General features: G+C 41.7%; 1 protein-coding gene across 7 annotated transcripts in view; it reads left to right on the top strand.

Moving 5' to 3' along the window:
• Nucleotides 1-22,734, top strand: part of IPP (intracisternal A particle-promoted polypeptide) — a 67,770-nt gene that overhangs the window by 14,940 nt on the left and 30,096 nt on the right. For 4 of the 7 annotated variants that reach the window (XM_064372299.1, XM_064372298.1, XM_064372297.1 and 1 more), the window contains 3 exons: nucleotides 3,581-3,703; nucleotides 5,794-5,949; nucleotides 8,414-8,581. In XM_064372299.1, coding sequence (XP_064228369.1) covers nucleotides 3,581-3,703; nucleotides 5,794-5,949; nucleotides 8,414-8,581 — 447 coding nt within the window. The remainder of the gene's footprint in view (nucleotides 1-3,580; nucleotides 3,704-5,793; nucleotides 5,950-8,413; nucleotides 8,582-22,734) is intronic. The other 3 variants (XM_012434541.3, XM_012434537.3, XM_012434540.3) reach the window with 2 other exon arrangements.

Below are 22,734 nucleotides of genomic sequence, written 5' to 3'. Positions count from 1 at the left end.
CTGGGCAACATGGTGAAACCCTGTCTCTACAACAACAATAAAAGCAAAAAATTAGTGAGGTATGGTGGCATGCACCTGTAGTCCCAGCTACCTGGAAGGCTGAGGTGGGAGAATCACCTGAGCCCAGGGGCTACAGTGAGCTAGGATCGTGCCACTGTACTCCAGCCTACTTTAGACTTGGTTTTGAGATTTGAAGTTTTTACTCTTGTCATGCACTGAAACATTACGTTGCTATTGAATTACAAATGATCTTATTACAAGTTAAATACACTACTAAACATTGAAGGTGTAATTTTAAATATGTAATTTAAAATAATGGATTATTAGTTTTTCTTCACTCTTAGCAGTGTTAACATAATTTTTTAGGTTTTCCTGAGTGATATCTTGTTTTACTACATATATAGTTGATTGTTATTTGCAGTAATTGTGTTCTATTAGTCTGCTGTGAACAGAGAATTAGCAAATACCGAATGATTGCTCCTAGGGGAAATATAGGTTTATGTTCCTGCAAGCCTATAGTCACAACATTTTTGTCATGTAGTCAATATAGCCTTGTTTTATATAGGTTTATGCCTAAAAACACCTTATTGAATATGTATTACTGATTTATTAACATTGAACTCATGGCCACCAGTGGTATAACTCATCCCTGAATGAAACTTTATCTAACATAGGCATTTTCTCTGTAAGGCACTTCATAGCTTTCTTGCACTTAGGGGTACTAGGTAATACCTGAACATTATGGTTAGGGGCCATTTTAAACAGCAAAATTACCAACAAAAAGCACAAAAGTGCAAAAAAAAAAAAAAAAAAAAAAAGACACTAAATAGACTGTGGAAAAGACTACTTGTCTTTTCCACAGTCTATTTAATAAGAGTTGAAATGAGAAGGCAGACTGAAACTTTGTTTGATCTCACCCAGAAAATGCATGTAGGGTGATTCACATTTTTTGCCACTTTATGCATGTCTGTGAATGACTGCAAAAGAACAAGTACAGTAGTCCCCCTTTACCCATGGGAGATGCATTCTGAAACCCCCCCAGTGGATGCCTGAAACTGTAGGTAATACTGAACCTAATGTACATTATGTTTTTTCCTATAAATACATACCTATGATAAAGTTTAATATATAAGTTAGACACAGTAAGAGATTAATAATAGCTAATAATAAAGTAGAACAATTATATTCATATTCTGTAATAAAAGTTATGTGGATATGCTCTCTCTTAAAATATTATATTTTCCTTACCCTTTTTCTGGTGATGATTTGAGATGGTAAAGTGCCTATGTGATAAAATGAAGTGAGGTGAATGACTTATGCATTGTGATATAGTGTTAGGCTATTATTGAAAACTTGTATAAAACTTAAGAATTGTTGGCTAGGCATAGTGGCTCATGACTGTAATCCCAGCACTTTGGGAAGCCGAGATGGGAGGATCACCTGAGGTCAAGAGTTCAAGACCAGCCTGGCCAATGTGGTGAAACCCTGCCTCTACTAAAAATACAAAAATTAGCTGGGCATGGTCACGGGCACCTGTAATCCCAGTTACTCGGGAGGCTCAGGCAAGAGAATCACTTGAACCCAGGAGGCAGAGGTTGCAGTGTGCCGAGACGACACCATTGCACTCCAGCCTGGGCAACAAGAGCAAAACTCTGTCTCAAAAAAACAAACTTAAGAATTGTTTAGGCCAGGTGTGGTGGCTTGCTCCTGCAATCCCAAGCACTTTGGGAGGCCAAGGCGGGTGGATCACTTGAGGTCAGGAGTTGAAACCAGCCTGTCCAACATGGCGAAATCCTGTCTCTATTATTAAAAAAAAAAAAAGAATTGTTTATTTCTGAGCGAGGCACGGTGGCCTCATGCCTGTAATCCCAGCACTTTGGGAGGATGAGGTGGGCAGATCGCTTGAGCCCAGGAGTTTGAGACCAGCCTGGGCAACATGGTGAAACCCATGTCTACAAAAAATAGAAAAATTAGCTGGGTGTGGTGGCATGTGTCTGTAGACCCAGCTGCTCTGGGGGTGAGGTGGTAGGGTCACTTCAACCCAGGAGGTTGAGGCTGCAGTGAGCCAAGATCGTGCCCCTGCACTTAAGCCTGGGTGGCAGAGCCAGACACTGTCTCAAAAAAAAAAAAAAAGGAATTGTTTATTTCGGGAATTTCCACTTAATGTTTTTAGAAATATTAATGGGTAATTGAAACCATGGCAAGTAAAACCGCAGATAAGAAGGACTACTATATTAATTTTGGAGTTACAAATACATTTTAGCAAGTAGGTATATTCACAAATAAGGAATATATCTTGTTCCTTATTTAATAGTGTATAGGAATACACTATTTAAATGCTAAAACAAGAAATTACCCAGAAACACATTGACATGAATCAGGTGAGAATTTAGGAGTGGGACAAAAGCTTTCATGATTGAGTTGATTTTTCCAGGTGTAGCAGACACAGCGTACTAATGGAAATTTCTTCTGCTAGGAGCAAGGCAATGTCCCCTAGAAATGGGGTATGTTTTCTTGCAGCTTTTTAAAATTATAATTTATAAATTAGACACAGTAGGAGTGTCTAATTCAAGTCTTGAACTGTTTTCTAAGCATGCTCAGTAGTTATCTAGTAGTATTTCAGTGAAGGAAAATACTGCAAGGATCAAGGGAGAAGTAAATTGATTTTTTCTTTTTTCCTTTTTTTTTTTTTTTTTTTTCCCGAGACAGAGTCTCGCTCCATTGCCAGGCGCCAAGCTGGAGTGCGATGCCATGACCTCGGCTTACTGCAACCTCTGCTTCCTGGGTTCAAGCAATGCTCCTGCCTCAGCCTCCCGAGTAGCTGGGACTACCAGTGTGTACCACCACGCCCAGCTAATTTTTGTATTTTTAGTAGAGACAGGGTTTCACCATGTTGGCCAGGATGGTCTCAATCCCTTGACCTCGTGATGCACCCACCTCGGCCTCCCAAAGTGCTGGGATTACAGGCGTGAGCCACCACACTCAGCTTGATTCTTTCTCTCTCTCTCTCTCTCTTCTTTCTTTCTTTTTTTTTTTGAGACAGAGTCTTGTTCTGTGGCCCAGGCTGAAGTGCAGTGGTGCAATCTCGGCTCACTGCAACCTCCGCCTCCTGGGTTCAAGCGATTCTCCTGCCTTAGCCTCCTGAGTAGCTGGTATTACAGGCGTGCACCACCATGCCTGACTACTTTTTGTATTTTTAGTAGAGATGGGGATTCACCATGTTGGTCAGTCTTCTGAACTCTTGACCTCGTGATCCACCCGCTTCGGCCTCCCAAAGTGCTGGGATTACAGGTGTGAGCCACCGCACCCAGCAGTAAATTGATTTTTGAAAGGCAACCATAATATTTTTCAACTTTGAAATGTTTCCTCTTTGATTATATTGGAGAAAATATGAGCAACTTGTATACAAAAATATGAGACTACGAAATTCAGAGGGAGCAAAATCTTAAATGGTTAAGTTGTATTAGATGAAATGTATTTTTTTTTCCTAGTATATATATTTTTGTACTTACAACTGAAATAATTTAGTAAATTTAATATTATTAGATATTTGATTATATGTCTATTTCTTCTATTTTAGAGAATGATTTTACTTTGTCACCCAGGCTGGAGTGCAATGGCATTTTCTCGGCTCACTGCAACCTCCGACTCCCAGGTTCAAGTGATTCTTCTGCCTCAGCCTCTGGAGTAGCTGGGATTACAGGTGTCTGCCATCACGGCCAGCTAATTTTTTGTATTTTTAGTAGAGATGGAGTTTCACTATGTTGGCCAGGCTGGTCTCAAACTCCTAACCTTGTAATCCCCCCGCCTCAGCCTCCCAAAGTGCAGGGATTATAGGCGTGAGCCACTGCACCTGGCCAATTTTACTTATCTTTAAATGGAATATGCTCATTATAAAAAGTTTAGGCAATACAGAAATATAAAAACAACAGGCCAGGCATGGTAGTCACAACTGTAATTCTAACACTTTGAGAGGCCAAACCAGGAGGATCACTTGAGGCCAGGAGTGTGAGACTAGCCTGGGCGACATAGTGAGACCATGTCTCTATAAAAACTTTTAAAAAAAATTAGCCAGGTGTGGTGGTACATGCCTGTAGTCCAGCTAGGAGGATCAATTGAGCCAAGGAGGTTGAAGCTGCAGTGAGCTGTGACCATGTCACTGTACTCTAGCCTGGGTCAGAGAACAAGAGCCTGTTATTTATCTTATATCTGGGCCTACTTAACCTAGCCAGAGATGTATCCCACTTGTGTGGACTTTGGCCATCACTGTATTCTGTTAGATAGCAAATCCAGGTGATCCTTTCTACCTTAGCTGATGGTTCTATAAAGACTTCCTTTTAATGTTTTTTTTTTTTTTTTTTTTTTTTTGAAACAGAGTCTTGCTCTGTCACCAGGCTCCAGGCTGGAGTATAGTGGCACGATCTCGGCTCACTGAAACCTCCACCTCCTGGGTTCAAGCAATTCTCCTGCCTCAGCCTCCTGAGTAGCTGGGACTACAGGCACGTGCCACCATGCCCAGCTAATTTTTACATTTTTTTAGTAGAGACGGGGTTTCACCATGTTGACCAGGATGGTCTCGATCTCTTGACCTTGTGATCTGCCCGCCTCGGCCTCCCAAAGTGCTAGGATTACAGGCGTGAGCCACCGTACCCAGCCTCCTTTTGATTTTGTTTAACCTTTCTCAGTTCTGCTTTTCACTCTTCAGTCTATCTGTCTGAAAATTATTAATTATTAGTGAGAATTCTCAAGATTTTGTTAGTTGACCATTTTTCCTCAATATTGCTTCTTATCTTGGATATAGAGACAAGGTTAGAGATGGAAGGATAGAAGACAATTTCTTGCTAGCATGTGTAATGCCATTGTGCAAATTAGAAAATAGTGCTCTTTCAGGGAGAACAGCTCTTGCAACCTGGCAAATGAACACAGGTTGACTCTCATCTCCAGTTTACCTCCTCAGCTAAGCACCCTTGAGCAAGGACAACTTACCTCATCATATGTATGATCCTTTTAGGATATGGTACTCATTCCACCAGAATTTATTTTTCTTGCTTTGTCTATCATTCTTAAGCATTAATGACATAATTTTATATCTTTTTGTTATTATAAATGTAGAATTTTGGACTATTTTAATTTTTAAATTTTGTTAGATAATTGTGATCTTGTTTCAGTTTGCAATCGTTATTTGGAAATTCTTCTTTTTTTTTTTATTTGAGACAGGGTCTTGCTCTGTCATCCAGGCTGGAGTGCAGTGGCACAGTCCTGGCTCACTGCAAACTCTGCCTCCTGAGCTCAAATGGTACTCCTACATGAACCTCCTGAGTAGCTAAAAATATAGGCGTGTGCCACCACACCCAGCTAATTTGTGTATTTTTTGTAGATACGAGGTTTTGTCATGTTGGCCAGGCTGGTCTCTAACTCCTGGGCTCAAGCAATCCACTCCTCTTGGCCTCCCAAAGTACTGGGATTACAGGCATAAGCTACCATGCTCGACCTATAAATTCTTATACATGTGCTTTCAAATAGGATATTATGAAGCATATTTTTAAATTGCTATTCTGCTTACATATGAAGCATATTTTTTAATAATAATCTTTTTTATTCTTCATTAGTGAAGAAAATACTTTCCTTAAAATATTTAGTACCAATATTTGGTATTGTAGGAAACAAACACCATTGTTTGATGATGATTTTTTATTTCTTGATTGTTAAATGTGTCTGATCTTTATAAAAATGTGTTTTTTAATATTAATTTATAAGTTGCTTAAAATATTATCTTTTAAAATATTGCTTTAGGAGTATCTGATTTTAATCTTCGTGTTGCATTGCAAACACTTTTGAAAGAGTACTGTGAAGTATGCAAATCTCCCAAAGAGAATAAGTTTTGTAGTTTTCTGCAGACATCTAAGGTTCGACCTCGGAAGAAAGCAAGAAAGTACCTGTATGCAGTAGGTGAGAGCCCTTAAGTAATAGAAATTATATTTGTGTTCCAGATCAAAACTTTTTAATATTTTGTTGTTATGACTATACATGTCAGAATATGTGGGTGTGTCGAAGAGGCATATTTAATTTCACATACAGACTACAGATTCATAAACTGAATTTATATATTATGATAAATACATCTAAAAAGAAATAGCTGTTCATTTGATATCTGTTATTCTGTGATGTAAACCTTTGAGTTCGGAGATTACCCAGTTATCAAATAAGTGACTAAAGAAGTACTGCTTTAAAAGTAAAAAATTTAAATTCTTATGAAAAATAAAGAAAATGAATCTCAAGTTTTTAAACTATTCACAGTATCTTAGTCATTAGGAGTGATAGGCACCAGTGATCTCCAAAGTGTGGTTGTAAAGGATGAGCCACAGGAATATCAGAGGAACATGTTACAACTTCTTTTCATTTTTATTTTAAAAAGTATTAAACTTAGGCTGGGTGTGGTGGCTCACGCCTGTAATCCCAGCACTTTGGGAGGCTGAGGCAGGTGAATCACAAGGTCAGGAGTTCGAGACCAGCCTGGCCAGCATGGTGAAAACCTGTCTCTACTAAAAATATAAAAAATTAGCCAGGCATGGTGGCACACAGCTATAGTCCCAGCTACTCAGGAGGCTGAGGCAGGAGAATTGCTTGAACCCAACAGGTGGAGGTCACAGTGAGCTGAGATCACACCACTGCACTCCAGCCCAGGTGACAGAGTGAGACTCCGTCTCAAAAAAAAAAAAAAGTATTAAACTTACATCTGGTTGTAGTGACTTATGGCCTGTAATCCTAGCATTTTGGGAGGCTGAGGTGGGAGGATTGCTTGAGCCCAGAAGTTTAAGACCAGCCTAGGCAACATGATGAGACCTGGTCTCTACAAAAAAATGCAAAAGTTGGCTGGGCACGGTGGCTCATGCCTGTAATACCAGCACATTGGGAGGCCAAGGCAGGTGGATCACGAGGTCAGGAGTTCAAGACCAGCCTAGCCAAGGTGGTGAAACCCCGTCTCTACTAAAAATGCAAAAATTAGCCGGGCATGGTGGTGGGTGCCTGTCATCCCCACTACTCGGGAGGCTGAGGCAGAGAACTGCTTGAACCTGGGAGGTGGAGGTTACAGTAAGCCAAGATCACACCACTGCCCTCCAGCCTGGGAGACAGAGTGAGACACAGTAACAAAAAAAAGAAAAAAAATGCAAAAATTAGCCTGGTGTGGTGGGGTGTGCCTGTAGTCCCAGCTACTTTGGAAGCTCAGGTTGGGGGATCACTTGTACTGAGGAGGCAGAGGTTGCAGCGAACTGAGATTTTACCACTGCACTCCAGCCTGGGCAACAGAGCAAGACCCTTTCTCAAAAAATGAGAAAAAAAGCATTAAACTTTATCAGTATTTAAAACATATATAATATATAGATACATATACAGATTGTCCAGATCTGTATATATAATACAATTTTCATATAAGTACTTTATATATGATATAATTTATAATTTACATATATGTATAATTACATATGTATTAATATTTAAGTATAATGCTTTTGGCTACATGTTAAAAATTTTTTGCTGATTGGATGTGTAGTCAAAACAAGGATTTCATCAGGAGGCTGATGGGGGAGGATCGAGGCTACAGTGAGCTGTGATCACATCACTGCACTCCAGCCTGGGCGAGAGAGCAAAACCCTGCCTCAAACACACACACACAGACACACACACACACACGGCTTTCAACTTACTATTTTTAACTGAAAAAGACACCAATGAAAGTTATAATGAAACTTTCCTCACTTAACAGATAAGCAATATCTAGATTTATATTTCCTATAATATTCTATTTATAACCAAGACCAAGTGGTAATACACTGAGGCTAACCTTCGTTTGTTTTTTGTTTGTTTGTTTGTTTTTTGAGGCTAATCTTCTTACTGTATTTAAGCCACAATCATTCAGGAATTGGCACATTTAAGAATATTACATTATGGCCAGGCTCGGTGGCTCACATCCGTAATCCCAGCACTTTGGGAAGCTGAGCTGGGTGGATCACTTGATGTCAAGAGTTCGAGACCAGCCTGGCCAACATGGCAAAACCCCAACTCTACTAAAAATACAAAAATTAGTCTGGCGTGGTGGTATATGCCTGTAATGCCAGCTACTTGGGAGGCTGAGACAGGAGAATCACTTGAACCCGCGAAGCAGAGGTTGCAGTGAGCCAAGATCACACTATTGCACTCCAGCCTGGGTAACAGAGTGAGACTCCATCTCAAGAAAAAAAAAAGAATATTACATTATAAGTATATAGAGAAAGTAAGCTCTAAACCTTCTATTTCTTGCTATATTATAGTTAAACTAAATGTTTACATGTAGAATGCTAGATTTTCATTACTGCCATTTTTATATTTAATAGTAAGGGATTTGCTGTGTACTCCCTTTTCTTCTTTTGCTTAGGTGGATATACTCGGTTACAGGGGGGTCGTTGGAGTGACAGCAGAGCCCTCAGCTGTGTAGAACGTTTTGACACCTTTAGCCAATACTGGACCACTGTGTCTTCACTTCATCAGGCTCGAAGTGGGCTGGGAGTAACAGTTCTGGGAGGGATGGTCTACGCTATCGGAGGTAATAATCAAAATGTCTTATTTTCCTTATACGTCTTGTTGGCTATATTCTAATATGCTTTATATATTGCTATGTGATATACATATATCTCATTGTCCTTAATAAGTATTTACTAAAGAAAGAAGAAAGATAGAAAGAAGAAACACAAGTTGTTGAATATTTCATATCAGATGAATACTGTGATTTATCACAGCCAGAATACTTAGGTTTGGTTAATGAAAAGTTGTGGCTGGATGCTTACACCTGTAATCCCAGCACTTTTGGAGGCCAAGGCGGGAGGATCGCTTGAGCACAGGACTTTGAGATCAGCCTGGGCAATATAGGGAGACTGTCTCTACAAAAACTTTAAAAGTTAGTATGGTGGCACATTCCTGTAGTTCCAGCTATTTGTGAGGATGATGTGGGAAGATTGCTTGAGCCCAGGAGTCAGAGGTTGCAGTGAGCCATGATTGTGCCACCATACTCCAGCCTGGGTGACAGAGCAAGACCTTCTCTCAAAAAAGAAAAGTTGTTTATAAAATGTGACACCTGGCCAGGTGCAGTGGCTCACGCCTGTAATCCTAGCACTTTGGAAGGCCAAGAGGGGAGATCGCCTGAGATCAGGAGTTCAAGACCAGCCTGGCCAACATGGTGAAACCCTGTCTCTACTAAAAATACAAAATAATTAGCCATGTGTGATGACAGGCATCTGTAATTCCAGCTACTTGGGAGGCCGAGGCAGGAGAATGTGGGAGGCGGAGGTTGTAGTGAGCCGAGATCGCGCCATTGCACTCCAGCCTCGGTGATGAGAGAAATTCCATCTAAAAAAAATTAAAATATGGCTGGTCACAGTGGCACGTGCCTGTAGTCCCAGCTACTCAAGAGGCTGAGGCTGGAGGATCTCTTGAGTCCAGGAGTTCTGGGTTGTAGTGCGCTATGCCGATCGGGTGTTCGCACTAAGTTCGGCATCAATATGATGACCTCCTGGGAGCGGGGGACCACCAGGTTGCCTAAGGAGGGGTGAACCGGCCCAGATCGGAAACAGAGCAGGTCAAAACTCCCATGCTGATCAGTACTGGGATCGCGCCTGTGAATAGCCACTGCACTCCAGCCTGGGCAACATAGCGAGACCCCATCTCTTAAAAAAATAAAAAATGTGGCACCAAAATTTAGATCAATATTTGTTATTGAAATTTCTTAAATTCTGAAAGTTGCATTATGATTCATTTTTAATAAACCAAGTTGTATGGATACTGGATATTTAAAAATCAAGTCAACAAGATAGGATATATTTAATGCATTATGATTCATTTTTAATAAACCAAGTTGTATGGATACTGGATATTTAAAAATCAAGTCAACAAGATAGGATATATTTCTTTTTTTTTTTCTTCTTATTTTCTTTTTAATTCTTCCTTTTCAGGTAATTCGGGTGGCTTGCATTGAAAAGTGGGATATATTTCTTGATTGAAATCATGGTGTTTTGTAAAACTAATTTTTTTTTTTTGAGATGGAGTTTTCCTCTGTCACCAGGCTGGAGTGCAGTGGTGTGATCTCAGCTCACGGCAATCTCTGCCTCCCGGGTTCAAGTGATTCTCCTGCCTCAGCCTCCCGAGTAGCTGGGATTACAGCCAGGCACCACAACGCCCAGCTAATTTTGTATTTTTTTAGTAGAGACAGGGTTTCACCATGTTGGCCAGGATGGTCTCAATCCCCTGACCTCGTGATCCACCTGCCTTAGCCTCCCAAAATGCTGGGATTATAGGCATGAGCCACCACACCCAGCCATGTAAAACTATTTTTATGAATTATGAAATAATAAAGTAACTTAGACTATAGGCATGCATCACTATGCTTGGCTCATTACAAATTTTTATTTTTTAGAGATGGGGTCTCACTATCTTGCCCAGGCTGGTCTTGAACTCCTGAGCTCAAGTGATTCTCCTGCCTCAGCCTCCCAAAGTGCTGGGATTACAGATGTGAGCCATGGCACCCAGCCTGTATATTTAAAAAATTATGATTATTTTATTTTTATTTTATTTACATATATTTTTAGTGGGCCAGGGTTTGGTAAGCCATCCCTGTTCAAAAATTTTATAAATATTTTCTAACCATGGTACTGTCAGTTTAAATTATGAGAGATATAGGAACTATTTGATTTTTGTTTTTACTTTGGAGGATATATAACTCAGAACTATTTATTAAATCAAGAAAAAGAAATGACATGTACATCAGAAAATTCCAGCAAAGAAATTAGAATTTTAAGCAATAAGTTTCTATCTGCATAAAGACCACAATTCTATATAGACTTTGACTACAACTGTAATAATTCCTTTGATGTATTTTTTGTCAATTGTGCATAGTCTTATCACTTGAACTCTTCTGTTTAACTTAGGGTCACAGTGTCCTTGTGTGACAGTTGCGTATGTATGTATTCCCTCTCCAGATATCACAAAAGTGCTTACAGAGGCTCTTCAAAACTGCTGTGACTTTGCTAGCTGTTAATACTGTCAACATTGCTATCTTAAGATATTCCTTAATATATAACTTTTAAATAATTTTTTTTTTCTAAGACAGAGTCTCGCTTTGTTGCCCAGACTGGAGTGCAGTGGTGTGATCTCAGCTCACTGCAACTGCCACCTCCCCGGTTCAAACGATTCTCCTGCCTCAGCCTCCCAAGTAGCTGGGACTACAGATGTGTGTCACCATGCCCATCTAATTTTTGTAGTTTTAGTAGAGACGGGGTTTCACCATATTGGCCAGGATGGTCTAAATCTCTTGACCTCATGATCCACCTGCCTCAACCTCCCAAAGTGCTGGGATTACAGGCATGAGCCACCGCGTCCGGCCTAAATACTTTTAAAATTATAAAAGTAATTCAGGTTTGTTGTAGAAAATTTTGCTAAAACAGAAGCATATGAAAAAGAAAATTTAGGCCAGGCGCAGTGGCTCACACCTGTAATCCCAGCACTTTGGGAGGCGTCGGTGAATAGATCACGAGGCCAGGAGTTTGAGACCAGCCTGGAAAACATGGTGAAACCCCATCTCTACTAAAAATACAAAAATTAGCCAGGTGTGGTGGAGGCCACCTGTAATCCCAGCTACTTGGGAAGCTGAGGCAGAGAATTGCTTAAACCCGGGAGGCGGAGGCTACAGTAAACCTAGATCACACCACTGCACTCCAGCCTGGGCAACAAGAGTGAAACTCCATCTCAAAAAAAAAAAAAAAAAAAGAAAAAATTCAAATCCCTCATGCCATAGTACCCAGAATAATCAGAGTTAACATTTTGTTTTAGTTTTTTCCCAATACATATGTATCTGGGTTCGTATTCTAAATGTTGGGTTTTAAAAATTAAGATATAATTCATATACTAAAATTTATCATTTAGAGAATATAGTTTAGTGGTTTTAGCATAGTCACAAACTGTGCAGCTGTCACCACTATCTCATTCCAGAACATTTCGGCACCCCAGAAAGAAATACTGTGCGTGTTAGCAGTCACTCCCCATCTCTCCTCCCAAATCCTAGTAACCGCTAATCTACTTTATGTCTCTATGGGCTTGCCTATTCTGGACATTTCATATAAATATACAATATTGTGTCTGACTTCTTTCACTTAGCATGTCATAACACATGTCAGTTCTTCATTTCTTTTTATGGCTGAATAATATTTCATTGTGTGGAAATAATCATATTGTGTTTGTTTATTCATTCTGTAGTGGTAGACATTTACATTGTTTTGGTGTAGACACTTTTGATTTATTTTGGGTATATACCTAGGAGTGGAATTGTTAGGTTATATGGTAACTGTATATTTACCTTTTTGAGATCTATATTGTTATTAACTTCTTTTTTTGTTTTTTATTTACTTAAAAATATTTATTTTTATTTTTATTTATTTATTCTTTTGAGATGGAGTCTCGCTGTTGCCCAGGCTGGAATGCAGTGGTGCGATCTCGACTCACTGCAACCTGCCTCTTGGATTCAAGCAATTCTTCTGGCTCAGCCTCCTGAGTAGCTGGGACTACAGGTGTGTGCACCATGCCCAGCTAATTTTTTGTGTTTTTAGTAGAGACAGAGTTTCACAGCATTGGCCAGGATGGTTTCAATCTTATGACCTTGTGATCTGCCTGCCTCGGCCTCCCAAAGTGCTGGGATTACAGGCGTGAGCCAGTGTGCCTGGCGGGGAGAAGATTTTTATGAATCAGTGTACAGAGATAGACCGCATTTAAAAATTTTTTGTTTACAGTATTTCAGAATTTGGAAATGGTGGAAAAATTTAACTTCTTTTATTGATGGACCTTTAATTTATTTCCAGATTCTTGCTACTGCAAGCAGTGTTCCAGTGAACATCCTTATATGTTTCTCCTCATGCATGTGTATAAGTATTTCAGTAGGATATATGTTGAGAAAGGAAATTGCTGGGTTAGTGATTAAGTACAATTTTAGGTTTTTTTTTTTTTTCTTTTTTATATCTAAAGAGTCACCTCATAAAGGACAATTTTAGTTTTTATAGATAATACCAAGTTACCTCCACCAACAATAAATGAGATTACCTGCTTCTTTACCCTTTGCTAACACCATATATAGTCAAACTAGGATCTTTTTTTTTTTTTTTTTTAAAGACGGGGTTTCACCATGTTGGTCAGGCTGGTCTTGAACTCCCGACCTCAGGTGATCCACCCACCTTGGCCTCCAAAGTGCTTGGATTACAGGCGTGAGCCACCACGCCCGGCAGGATCTCATTTTTATTTACATATTCTATATTATAAGTGAGGTTAAGGCTGGGCACAGTGGTGTCTCGTATAATCTCATCTCAGCACGTTGGGAGGCCAAGGTGGGAGGACTACTTGAGCCTAGGAGTTTGAGGCCAGCCTGGTCAACATAACGAAACCCCATCTCTATGAAAAAATGTTTTCAACTAGTTAGGTGTGGCGGCATATGCCTGTAGTCCCAGCTATGCGGAAGGTTGATGTGGGAGGATTGCTTGAGCTTGGTGATGGCAGCAGCTGCCTATCTGGAACAGCTGCTGCAAAGATGCTGGCTGCAGCATGGCCAGGGCTGCACATTCCATCGAGCGGGCAGGAGGCCTGCCCCCTTCTGAGTTGGTGGGGCAGGAGCCCTGCCCTCCTGGGCGCAGCTGGAGCTGCCCAGTGGAGGCTGCAGACCTGGGCATCCCTGTGCTCTCAGGGGCCCAGTAATTCCCCCTGCCGCTGCAGGCTCAGAAGTGCCTGCTCCCACTGCCTGGCCTCTCCCTACTCCTGATACCTGTTTAAATTTCAGAGCAAAGTTGAGGCCAATCCTGGATGCTGTCACAACCCAGCTAAGTGTGCACATGTTTGGGGCAGTGCTGGCATACCAACCCCTTGTTACCTCAGCTCTTTCTGGACTTTGGGTGCCAACAAGCATGGGAGGGAGACTGAGGGGGTCCAGAGGGTAGCTTGGCATAGGCCTGCAGGTGCCCCTTGCCACAAACAGCCTGGGTGCTATGAACTGTGGCAGGAGGCAAACAAGCTCCAAGGTGGAAAGAGGTGGGTCCCTGGTGAAACCCCACCTTCAAGCCATGGATGGCCTGAAGCCTGGGGGCCAGATTGCCAGCTCTACAGACCTGAGTGAGAACTTATGGTGCTTATTCCAGGCCCATCCATGGCCGCCATGGGCCAATCAGCATGCACTTCCTCCCTTCTGAAGCTCAAAAAAACCCTGAACTCAGCCAGACTTGGGCAGATGATGGGACAACCTGCCTGCACAGAGGATCTATCCACTGTGGGTTTCCTCTACCCTGAGAGCTGTACATTCATTGGAATGACTTGCTTGCAGGAAGGAGCTACCCAGTCTGGGTCTTGTCTCCACTAAGGGCTTCAGAGACGATGGGACAACCTACCTGCAGATAGGAGCTACTCAGTTCAGGTCTCCTCTCTGCTGAGGGCTGCAGAGAAGTCAGGACCACCTGCCTGTGGCTAGGAGCTAGCAACCCTGGATCTACCCACTTCTGGTCTCCTGAGAGCTGTTCTGTCATTCAATGAAGCTCCTCTCTGCCTTACTCACACTCCAGTTGTCCATGTACCTCATTCTTCTTAGACACAGGATAAGAACTCAGGACCCACTGAATGTCAGGACTGAAAGAGCAGTAACACAAATAGGGCTGAAACACACCTAACCCCCTGCTTGCCACATTGTGGGCAATGAGAAGGAGAGAAGAGCTGTGGCCCTTTGGGAAGGCCTGACATAGGGGCTTCCTGAGCCAGAGTTGTGACACCCTCTTTGGGGCTCTGTAGTTTGTGGTATCTCCAAGCTCCCAGGTACCACTGCATTCCCCGGTGCTTACATTAGAAGCTGCTTGTGGTATGCCTGGTCCACCCACAGCCTCACATAGAACTGGTGCCTGTGCTGGCGCCTGGGGCTGCCTGGCCTACCATAGCCGGCATGTCTGGCTGTGCACAGTGGCCTGACCCTGCACTCACTCACACACACCTCACCACTCTGTACCTGGCTTGCCCTTTGCAGGCATGGGATCTGGATCAGTAGTGCAAGCCAAGTGCAGCCTGCTGGGCTGAGTGGGCAGAACGAGTCCAGCAGGCCCAAGCAAAACTCAGGCAAAGGTACCACTAGCCACAGATGTTCCCGGCTGATGAAGCAACACCCCAAGGATTCTGTGACACCAGGAGGTTGAGGCTGCAGTGAGCTGTGATCACACCACTGCACTTCTGCCTCGGCCACAGAGTGAGACCCTGTCTCAAAAAAATAAAATTTGCTGGGATAATTGGCAAGCTACATGTAGAAGAATGAAACTAGATCCTCATCTCTCACCTCATACAAAAATCAAGATGGATCAAAGACTTAATCGAAGACCTGAAACCATAAAAGTTCTAGAAGATAACATTGGAAAAAATTTTCTAGACATTGGCTTAGGCAAAGAGTTCGTGATCAAGAACCCAAAAGCAAATTAAATAGATGGGACCTAATTAAAGTAAAAAGTTTCTGCACAACAAAAGAAATAATCAGCAGAGTAAACAGGCAACCCATAGAATAAGAGAAAATATTTGCAAACTATGCATCCAACAAAGAACTATTATCCAGAGTCTACAAGGAACTCAAATCAGCAAGAAAAAAATAAATAATCTTATCAAAGAGTGGGCAAAGGACATGAATAGACAATTCTGAAAAGAAGATATGTAAATGGCCAACAAACATGAAAAAATGCTCAATGTCACTAGTATAAAGGAAATGCAAATTAAAACCACAAGGAGCTATCACCTTACTCCTGCAAGAATGGCCATAATTTAAAAATCAAAAGACAATAGATGTTGGCGTGGATGTAGTGAAAGGAAACACTTTTATACTGCTAGTGGGAATGTAAACTAGTATAACTACTATGGAAAACAGCATGGAAATTCCTTAAAGAACTAAAAGTAGAACAACCATTTGATCCAGCAATCTCACTACTTGGTATCACCCAGAGGAAATAAGTCATTATCTGTGAAAAAGACTACATACATGTTTATAGCATCACAATTCATAACTGCAAAAATATGGAACCACCCTAAACACCCATCAACCAACAAGTGGATAAAGAAAATGTGGTATGGGCCAGGTGCCATGGCTCATGCCTGTAATCCAATCACTTTGGGAGGCTGAGGCGGGCAGATCACCTGAGATCAGGAGTTCAAGACCAGCCTGGCTAATATGGTGAAATCCCATCTCTACTAAAAATACAAAAAATTAGCTGGGTGGTAGTGGGCGCCTGTAATCCCAGCTGCTTGGGAGGTTGAGGCAGGAGAATTGCTTGAACCTGGGAGGTGGAGATTGCAGTGAGCTGAGATCGCACCATTGTACTCCAGCCTGGGTGACAGAATGACTCTGTCAAAAAAGAAAGAAAAAAGAAAATGTGTGTGCACGTGTGTGTGCGCCATGGAATACTACTCAGCCATAAAAAAAGAATGAAACAGTGGCATTTGCAGCAACCTGGATGGAGGTCCAGACCACTGTTTTTTTTTTTTTTTTTTTTTTTGAGACAGAGTCTCACTCTGTTGCCAGGGATTAGGCTGGAGTGCAGTGGCTGATCTCGGCTCATTGCAACCTCTGCCTCCTGGGTTCAAGTAATTCTTCTGCTTCAGCCTCCCGAGTAGCTGGGACTACAGGCGCGTGCCACCACACCCAGCTAATTTTTGTATTGTAGTAGAGATGGGGTTTCACTATGTTGGCCAGGACGGTCTCGATCTCTTGACCTCGTGATCCGCCTGCCTCGGCCTCCCAAAATGCTGGGATTACAGACGTGAGCCACCGCGCCCAGCTGCAGACCACTATTCTAAGTGAAGTAACTCAGGAATGGAAAACCAAATATCATATGTTATCACTTATATGTAGGGGTTAAGCTATGAGGAGACAAAGGCATTAAGAATGATATAATGGACTTTGGGGACTTGGAGGGGGAAGGATGGGTAGAAGGTGAGGGATAAAAGACTACACGTCAGGTACAGTGTACATTGATTGGGTGATGAGTGCACCAAAATCTCAGAAATCATCACTAAAGAACTTACCTATGTAACTGAAAATTACCTGTTCCCCAAAAATATTAAAATAATCACATATACCTCCAAAATATGTACATTAATTGTGTATCAGTAAAAACTAATAGTTTTGTAAATGGAGAAAAATAAAGTGAGGTTGAACATCCCACGTTTCTTTGGCCAGTTGTATTTTCTCTTCTGTGAATAACCAGTTCATATCTTTTGCCCATTTTTCTATTTGGTTCTCATATCTATTGGTCTACTTGTATCTCTTCTCATATACTCTTCTCTCCTGTTACTATGGACGAACTGTTCCTACCCCCATTGTCTCTACCTGTGTACCAGATCCCAACCTTTCACACGAATTCAGGGATCTTGTTCTTACAATTATCCATTCTCTACAGCGTTAGCAGGTTTTCCTTCTCTACTGATAAGATGGCAGATATTACAGCAACTTCTTTGCAAATATGAATCATTCTTACCATTCTTTACCAGTTGGAAAAAATAAACATTGTTATTTAAAGACTGCATTTCTGCCAGGCGTGGTGGCTCACACCTGTAATCCCAGCACTTTAGGAGGCCAAGGTAGGTGGATCACCTTAGGCCAGGAGTTTGAGACCAGCCTGGCCAACATAATGAAACCTTGCCTCTACTGAAAATACAAAAGTTAGCTTGACATGGTGGCTGGCGCCTGTAATCCCAGCTACTCAGGAGGCTGAGGCAGGAGAATCACTTGAGTCCGGGAGGTGGAGGTTGCAGTGAACTGAGATCGTGCCATGGCTCTCCAGCTGGGGTGACAGAGCAAGACTCTGTCTGAAAACAAAAACAAAAACCTGCCTCTCTAATAATGATCTTGCTGTTGTGCTTTCTTTTTCTTTGTTTTTTGTTTTGTTTTGTTTTGTTTTTGAGATGAAGTCTCACCCCAGGCTGGAGTGCCTTGGTGCTATCTCAGCTCATTGCAACCTCTGCCTCCCAGGTTCAAGTGATTCTCCGGTCTCAGCCTTCCAAGTAGCTCTCCCGAGTAGCTGGGACTACAGGCATACGTCAACATGCTCGGCTAATTTTTTTGTATTTTTAGCATAGATGGGGTTTCACCACGTTGGTCAGGCTGGTTTCAAACTTCTGACCTCAAATAATCTGCCCACCTCAATCTCCAAAAATGCTAGGATTACAGGCATGAGCCACTGTTGTGCTTTCTTAAGCATAGGTAAGGAATTCATCAGCAATATGATTTATGTCTCTATCCTGATTGAACTCAGGATCCTCTAGGTTTCTTCCTAGAACTCCCAATGCGGTTTGCAGTATGATAATTTAGTACTTAATTATTTTAGCTGAATAGTGTTTGCTGATTAACTCTTGCCTGCCCAAATGGTTGTGATCTTTAAAACATAAGAACCATTTTTTTAGCTTTTCTTTTTTTTTCTTTTTGAGATGGAGTTTTGGTTTGTTGCCCAGGCTGGAGTGCAATGGCGTGATCTCGGTTCACCACAACCTCTGCCTCCCGGGTTCAAGCAATTCTTCTGCCTCAGCCTCCTGAGTAGCTGGGATTACAAGCATGTGCCACCACACCCGGCTAATTTTGTATTTTTTTGTAGAGATGGGGTTTCTCCGTGTTGGTCAGGCTCAGGTGATCCACCCGTCCGCCTTGGCATCCCAAAGTGCTGGGATTACAAGTGTGAGCCACTGCACCTGGCTTTTTAGCTTTTCTTTATCTGGAATATATTAGGTGCTCAATAAGCACCTATGATCAATAAACATAATTGTTAAAAAAAAAAAAAGTAATTGTTGATTGTATTCATAAGGTTTACATTTTTTCAATTTTTTTTTTTTTTTTGAGACAGAGTCTTGCTCTTTTGCCCAAACTGGAGTGCAGTGGCTCAATCTCAGCTCCCTGCAACCTCTGCCTCCCAGGCTCAAGCAATTTTCCCATCTCAGCCTCCCAAGCAGCTGGGATTACAGGTGCTGGCCACCATGCCCGGCTAATTTTTTTTTTTTTTTTTTTTTTTGAGACGGAGTTTCGCTCTTGTTACCCAGGCTGGAGTGCAATGGCGCGATCTTGGCTCACCGCAACCTCCGCCTCCTGGGTACAGGCAATTCTTCTGCCTCAGCTTCCTGAGTAGTTGGGACTGCAGGCACGCGCCACCATGCCCAACTAATTTTTTGTATTTTTAGTAGAGACGGGGTTTCACCATGTTGACCACGATGGTCTCGATCTCTTGACCTCGTGATCCACCCGCCTCGGCCTCCCAAAGTGCTGGGATTACAGGCATGAGCCACCGCACCTGGCCCAATTTTTTATGTTTTTAGCAGAGATGGTGTTACCATGTTGCCCAGGCTGGTCTTAAACTCCTGCGCTCAGGCAGCCCTCCCGCCTTGGCCTTCCAAACTTGACTTTTCCAAAGTGAAAGTTTACATTTTAAATTTTGGGATGTGGAATATAGCACATTAATACATGTAGAAAGTATATAAATATATCTACAGTTCGATAATTAGTAGAAGAAACTTTTAGGATATTCATTTCCTTTTGTTTCTTTATACTTTTCACCTCCTATGTAGACTTTCCTAAGCAGTATACTTGAGACATTTGTTTGTTTTTGAACTCTATCTAAATGAATTATATAAATATTCTTGCTTTGTTTTATCGAACATTATGTCTCTGATATTTGTGCATCTTGTTTCTTTTTATTTATTTATTTATTTTTTGAGGCAGAGTTTTGCTCTTGTTGTACAGGCTGGAGTGCAATGGTGTGATCTTGGCTCCCTGCAAACTCTGCCTCCCGGGTTCAAGCAATTCTCCTGCCTGAGCCTCCTAAGTAGCTGGGATTACAGGCATGCACCACCATACCTGGCTAATTTTGTATTTTTAGTGGAGACAGGCTTTCTCCACGTTAGTCAGGCTGGTCTCAAACTCCCGACCTCAGGTGATCCACCTGCGTAGGCTTCTCAAAGTGCTGGGATTACAGGCGTGAGCCACCATGCCCAGCCTGCATCTTTTTTCTTTCATGTAGTCATTTCTGTACCGTTTCCTATTGTATACTATGTAGTATACCAAAATTTAGTTATTATTTATTTTTATTTTTTGAGACACAGAGTCTCGCTCTGTCATGCAGGCTGGAGTGCAGTGACATGATGTCAGCTCACTGCAACCTCCATTTCCCAGGTTCAGGTGATTCTTCTGCCTCAGCCTCCCAAGTAGCTGGGATTGCAGGCGTGCACCACCATGCCCAGCTAATTTTTGTATTTTTAGTAGAGACTGGGTTTCACCATGTTGGCCAGGCTGGTCTCGAACTCCTGACCCCAGGTGATCCACCCACCTCAGACTCCCAAAGTGCTGGGATTACAAATGTGAGCCACCGTGCCCTGCTGGAGTATACCAAAATTTATATATTCATTCTATTATTATGAGACATTTGGGTTATTTTAACTTACCTACTTGACTTAGCCATTCTAAGTAATTGGTAGACATTTGGACTATTTCTACCTTCTGACTATGAACAACAATGCTGCTGTCAAAATTTTTGTACATCCTAGCAGATGCCCTGTGCGTGAGTTTTTCTAGCTATATATACCTAGGAGTAAAATCAATGGTTTCTGTAGCTAGGAGTGGGTCATAATGCATTCAGGTCTTTACTTTTTTTTTTTTTTTTTGAGACGAAGTTTCGCTCTTGTTACCCAGGCTGGAGTGCAATGGCGCGATCTCGGCTCACCGCAACCTCCGCCTCCTTGGTTCAGGCAATTCTCCTGCCTCAGCCTCCTGAGTAGCTGGGATTACAGGCACATGCCACTATGCCCAGCTAATTTTTTGTATTTTTAGTAGAGACGGGGTTTCACCATGTTGACCAGGATGGTCTCGATCTCTTGACCTCATGATCCACCCGCCTCGGCCTCCCAAAGTGCTGGGATTATAGGCGTGAGCCACCGCACACGGCCCAGGTCTTTACTTTTAATAGATAACGCCAAACTTTTAGGAAAGTGGCTGTATATACTTCATCTAATTTTTTGTCAACTCTTGATACTATCAGACTTTCACATTTTTGCCTGTTGGTGACAATATAGTGATACCTCATTATGGTTTTAATTTGCATTTCCCTGATAAATATGACATTGAGCACTTTTTCATTTTTTTCTGGTCATTTAGATTTTTTCTTTCAAGAAATAACTTTTTAAATCTTTGGTCAATTTAAAAAATTGTCTGTTTTGTTTATTTGTAGGTACATCAGGGTCCCCAAGACCACCCTCAGGTTTAGTGATTTGCCAAAAGGACTTGCAAGATTTAGCATGTAATTATATCCACAGCTAAGGTATATTATAGTGAAATATACTATAAATCAGCAAAAGGAAAAGTTGCACATGTGATGAAGTCTGCAAGGAAACTGTTGACAGCTTTCCAGAGTCCTCACCCAGTAGAGTCATACATGACATGCATAATTCCTCAGCAATTAGTTGTGACAACATGTGGGAAGTGTTGTCTACCAGGGAAGCTCATTAGAGACATAGTGCCCAAGGGTTTTGTTGGCAGCTGATCACATAGCCCTTTTCTTCCTAGCACATACCCAAATTCCAGACCCTCAGAAGGGAAGCATGTGTTCATCATAAACCACATTGTTTGTACAGTTTAAGCACAGGGAGCCACTCTTACCATTTTGGGAAAATTTTATTTCTGTTTAGGGAACTGTTAACCAGCCATGTTCCCAGATTCCAGCAAAGGGTCAACCTTGCAATAGGCCTTTCTAAGGACAGGCAGTTTTAGGCATGCTATGTTAACTATTTTATGTACAATAGGAATTTTGTTTATATTCAGAATTCTAGGCCCTCATAAAGTCATATATGCTATAAATATCTTCTCCTACTCTGCTGTTTCATCTTTTGCTTTCTTTATGGTATCCTTTGATGAACAGATGTTTTTAATTTTAATGTAGTCAAATCTCTTATTTTTTTCCCCTTTATGGTTAATGTTTCTTGCACCCTATTTAAGACATCCTTCCATATTCCAAAGTCATAAGGATCTATACCTTCATTGTTCTATACAGTTTTATAGTTTTTCCATCCCCCTTTATGTCAGTAATCTACCTGGAATTGAGTTTTTATGGATAATATACAGTAGGAAATGCGTTTCATTTTCCTCCTGATGTATAATCAATTATCCTAGCATGAAAGATTGTTGTTTCTCCACTGCTCTGTAGTGCCAACTCTATCTTCTATCAAGTAATCATATATGTATGTCTCTGTTCCTATAATCTTTTTTTCTGTTCCATTAGTCTCTCTGTCTATCCCTTTCTTAATTACTGTAGTTTTGTTATATGTCTTGATATATGATGGGACTGTTTCTCTCTCCTTAATCTTTTCTGAGAATGCTTGGCTGTTCTAGGTCCTTTGTACTTTTTTTTTGAGACGGAGTTTTCACTCTTGTTACCCAGGCTGGAGTGCAATGGCGCGATCTTGGCTCACCGCAACCTCCGCCTCCTGGGTCCAAGCAATTCTCCTGCCTCAGCCTCCCGAGTAGCTGGGACTACAGGCGTGCGCCACCATGCCCAGCTAATTTTTGTATTTTTTAGTAGAGACGGGGTTTCACCTTGTTGACCAGGATGGTCTTGATCTCTTGACCTCGTGATCCACCCGCCTCGGCCTCCCAAAGTGCTGGGATTATAGGCGTGAGCCACCGTG

This window comes from Aotus nancymaae, unplaced genomic scaffold (genome assembly GCF_030222135.1).
Source record: "Aotus nancymaae isolate 86718 unplaced genomic scaffold, 86718_ANA_hifiasm-v0.15.2.pri h1tg000007l, whole genome shotgun sequence".
Taxonomy (NCBI): domain Eukaryota; kingdom Metazoa; phylum Chordata; class Mammalia; order Primates; family Aotidae; genus Aotus; species Aotus nancymaae.
Note: the sequence above shows the minus strand (reverse complement) of the source record. Positions and strands in the feature narration are given on the sequence as shown.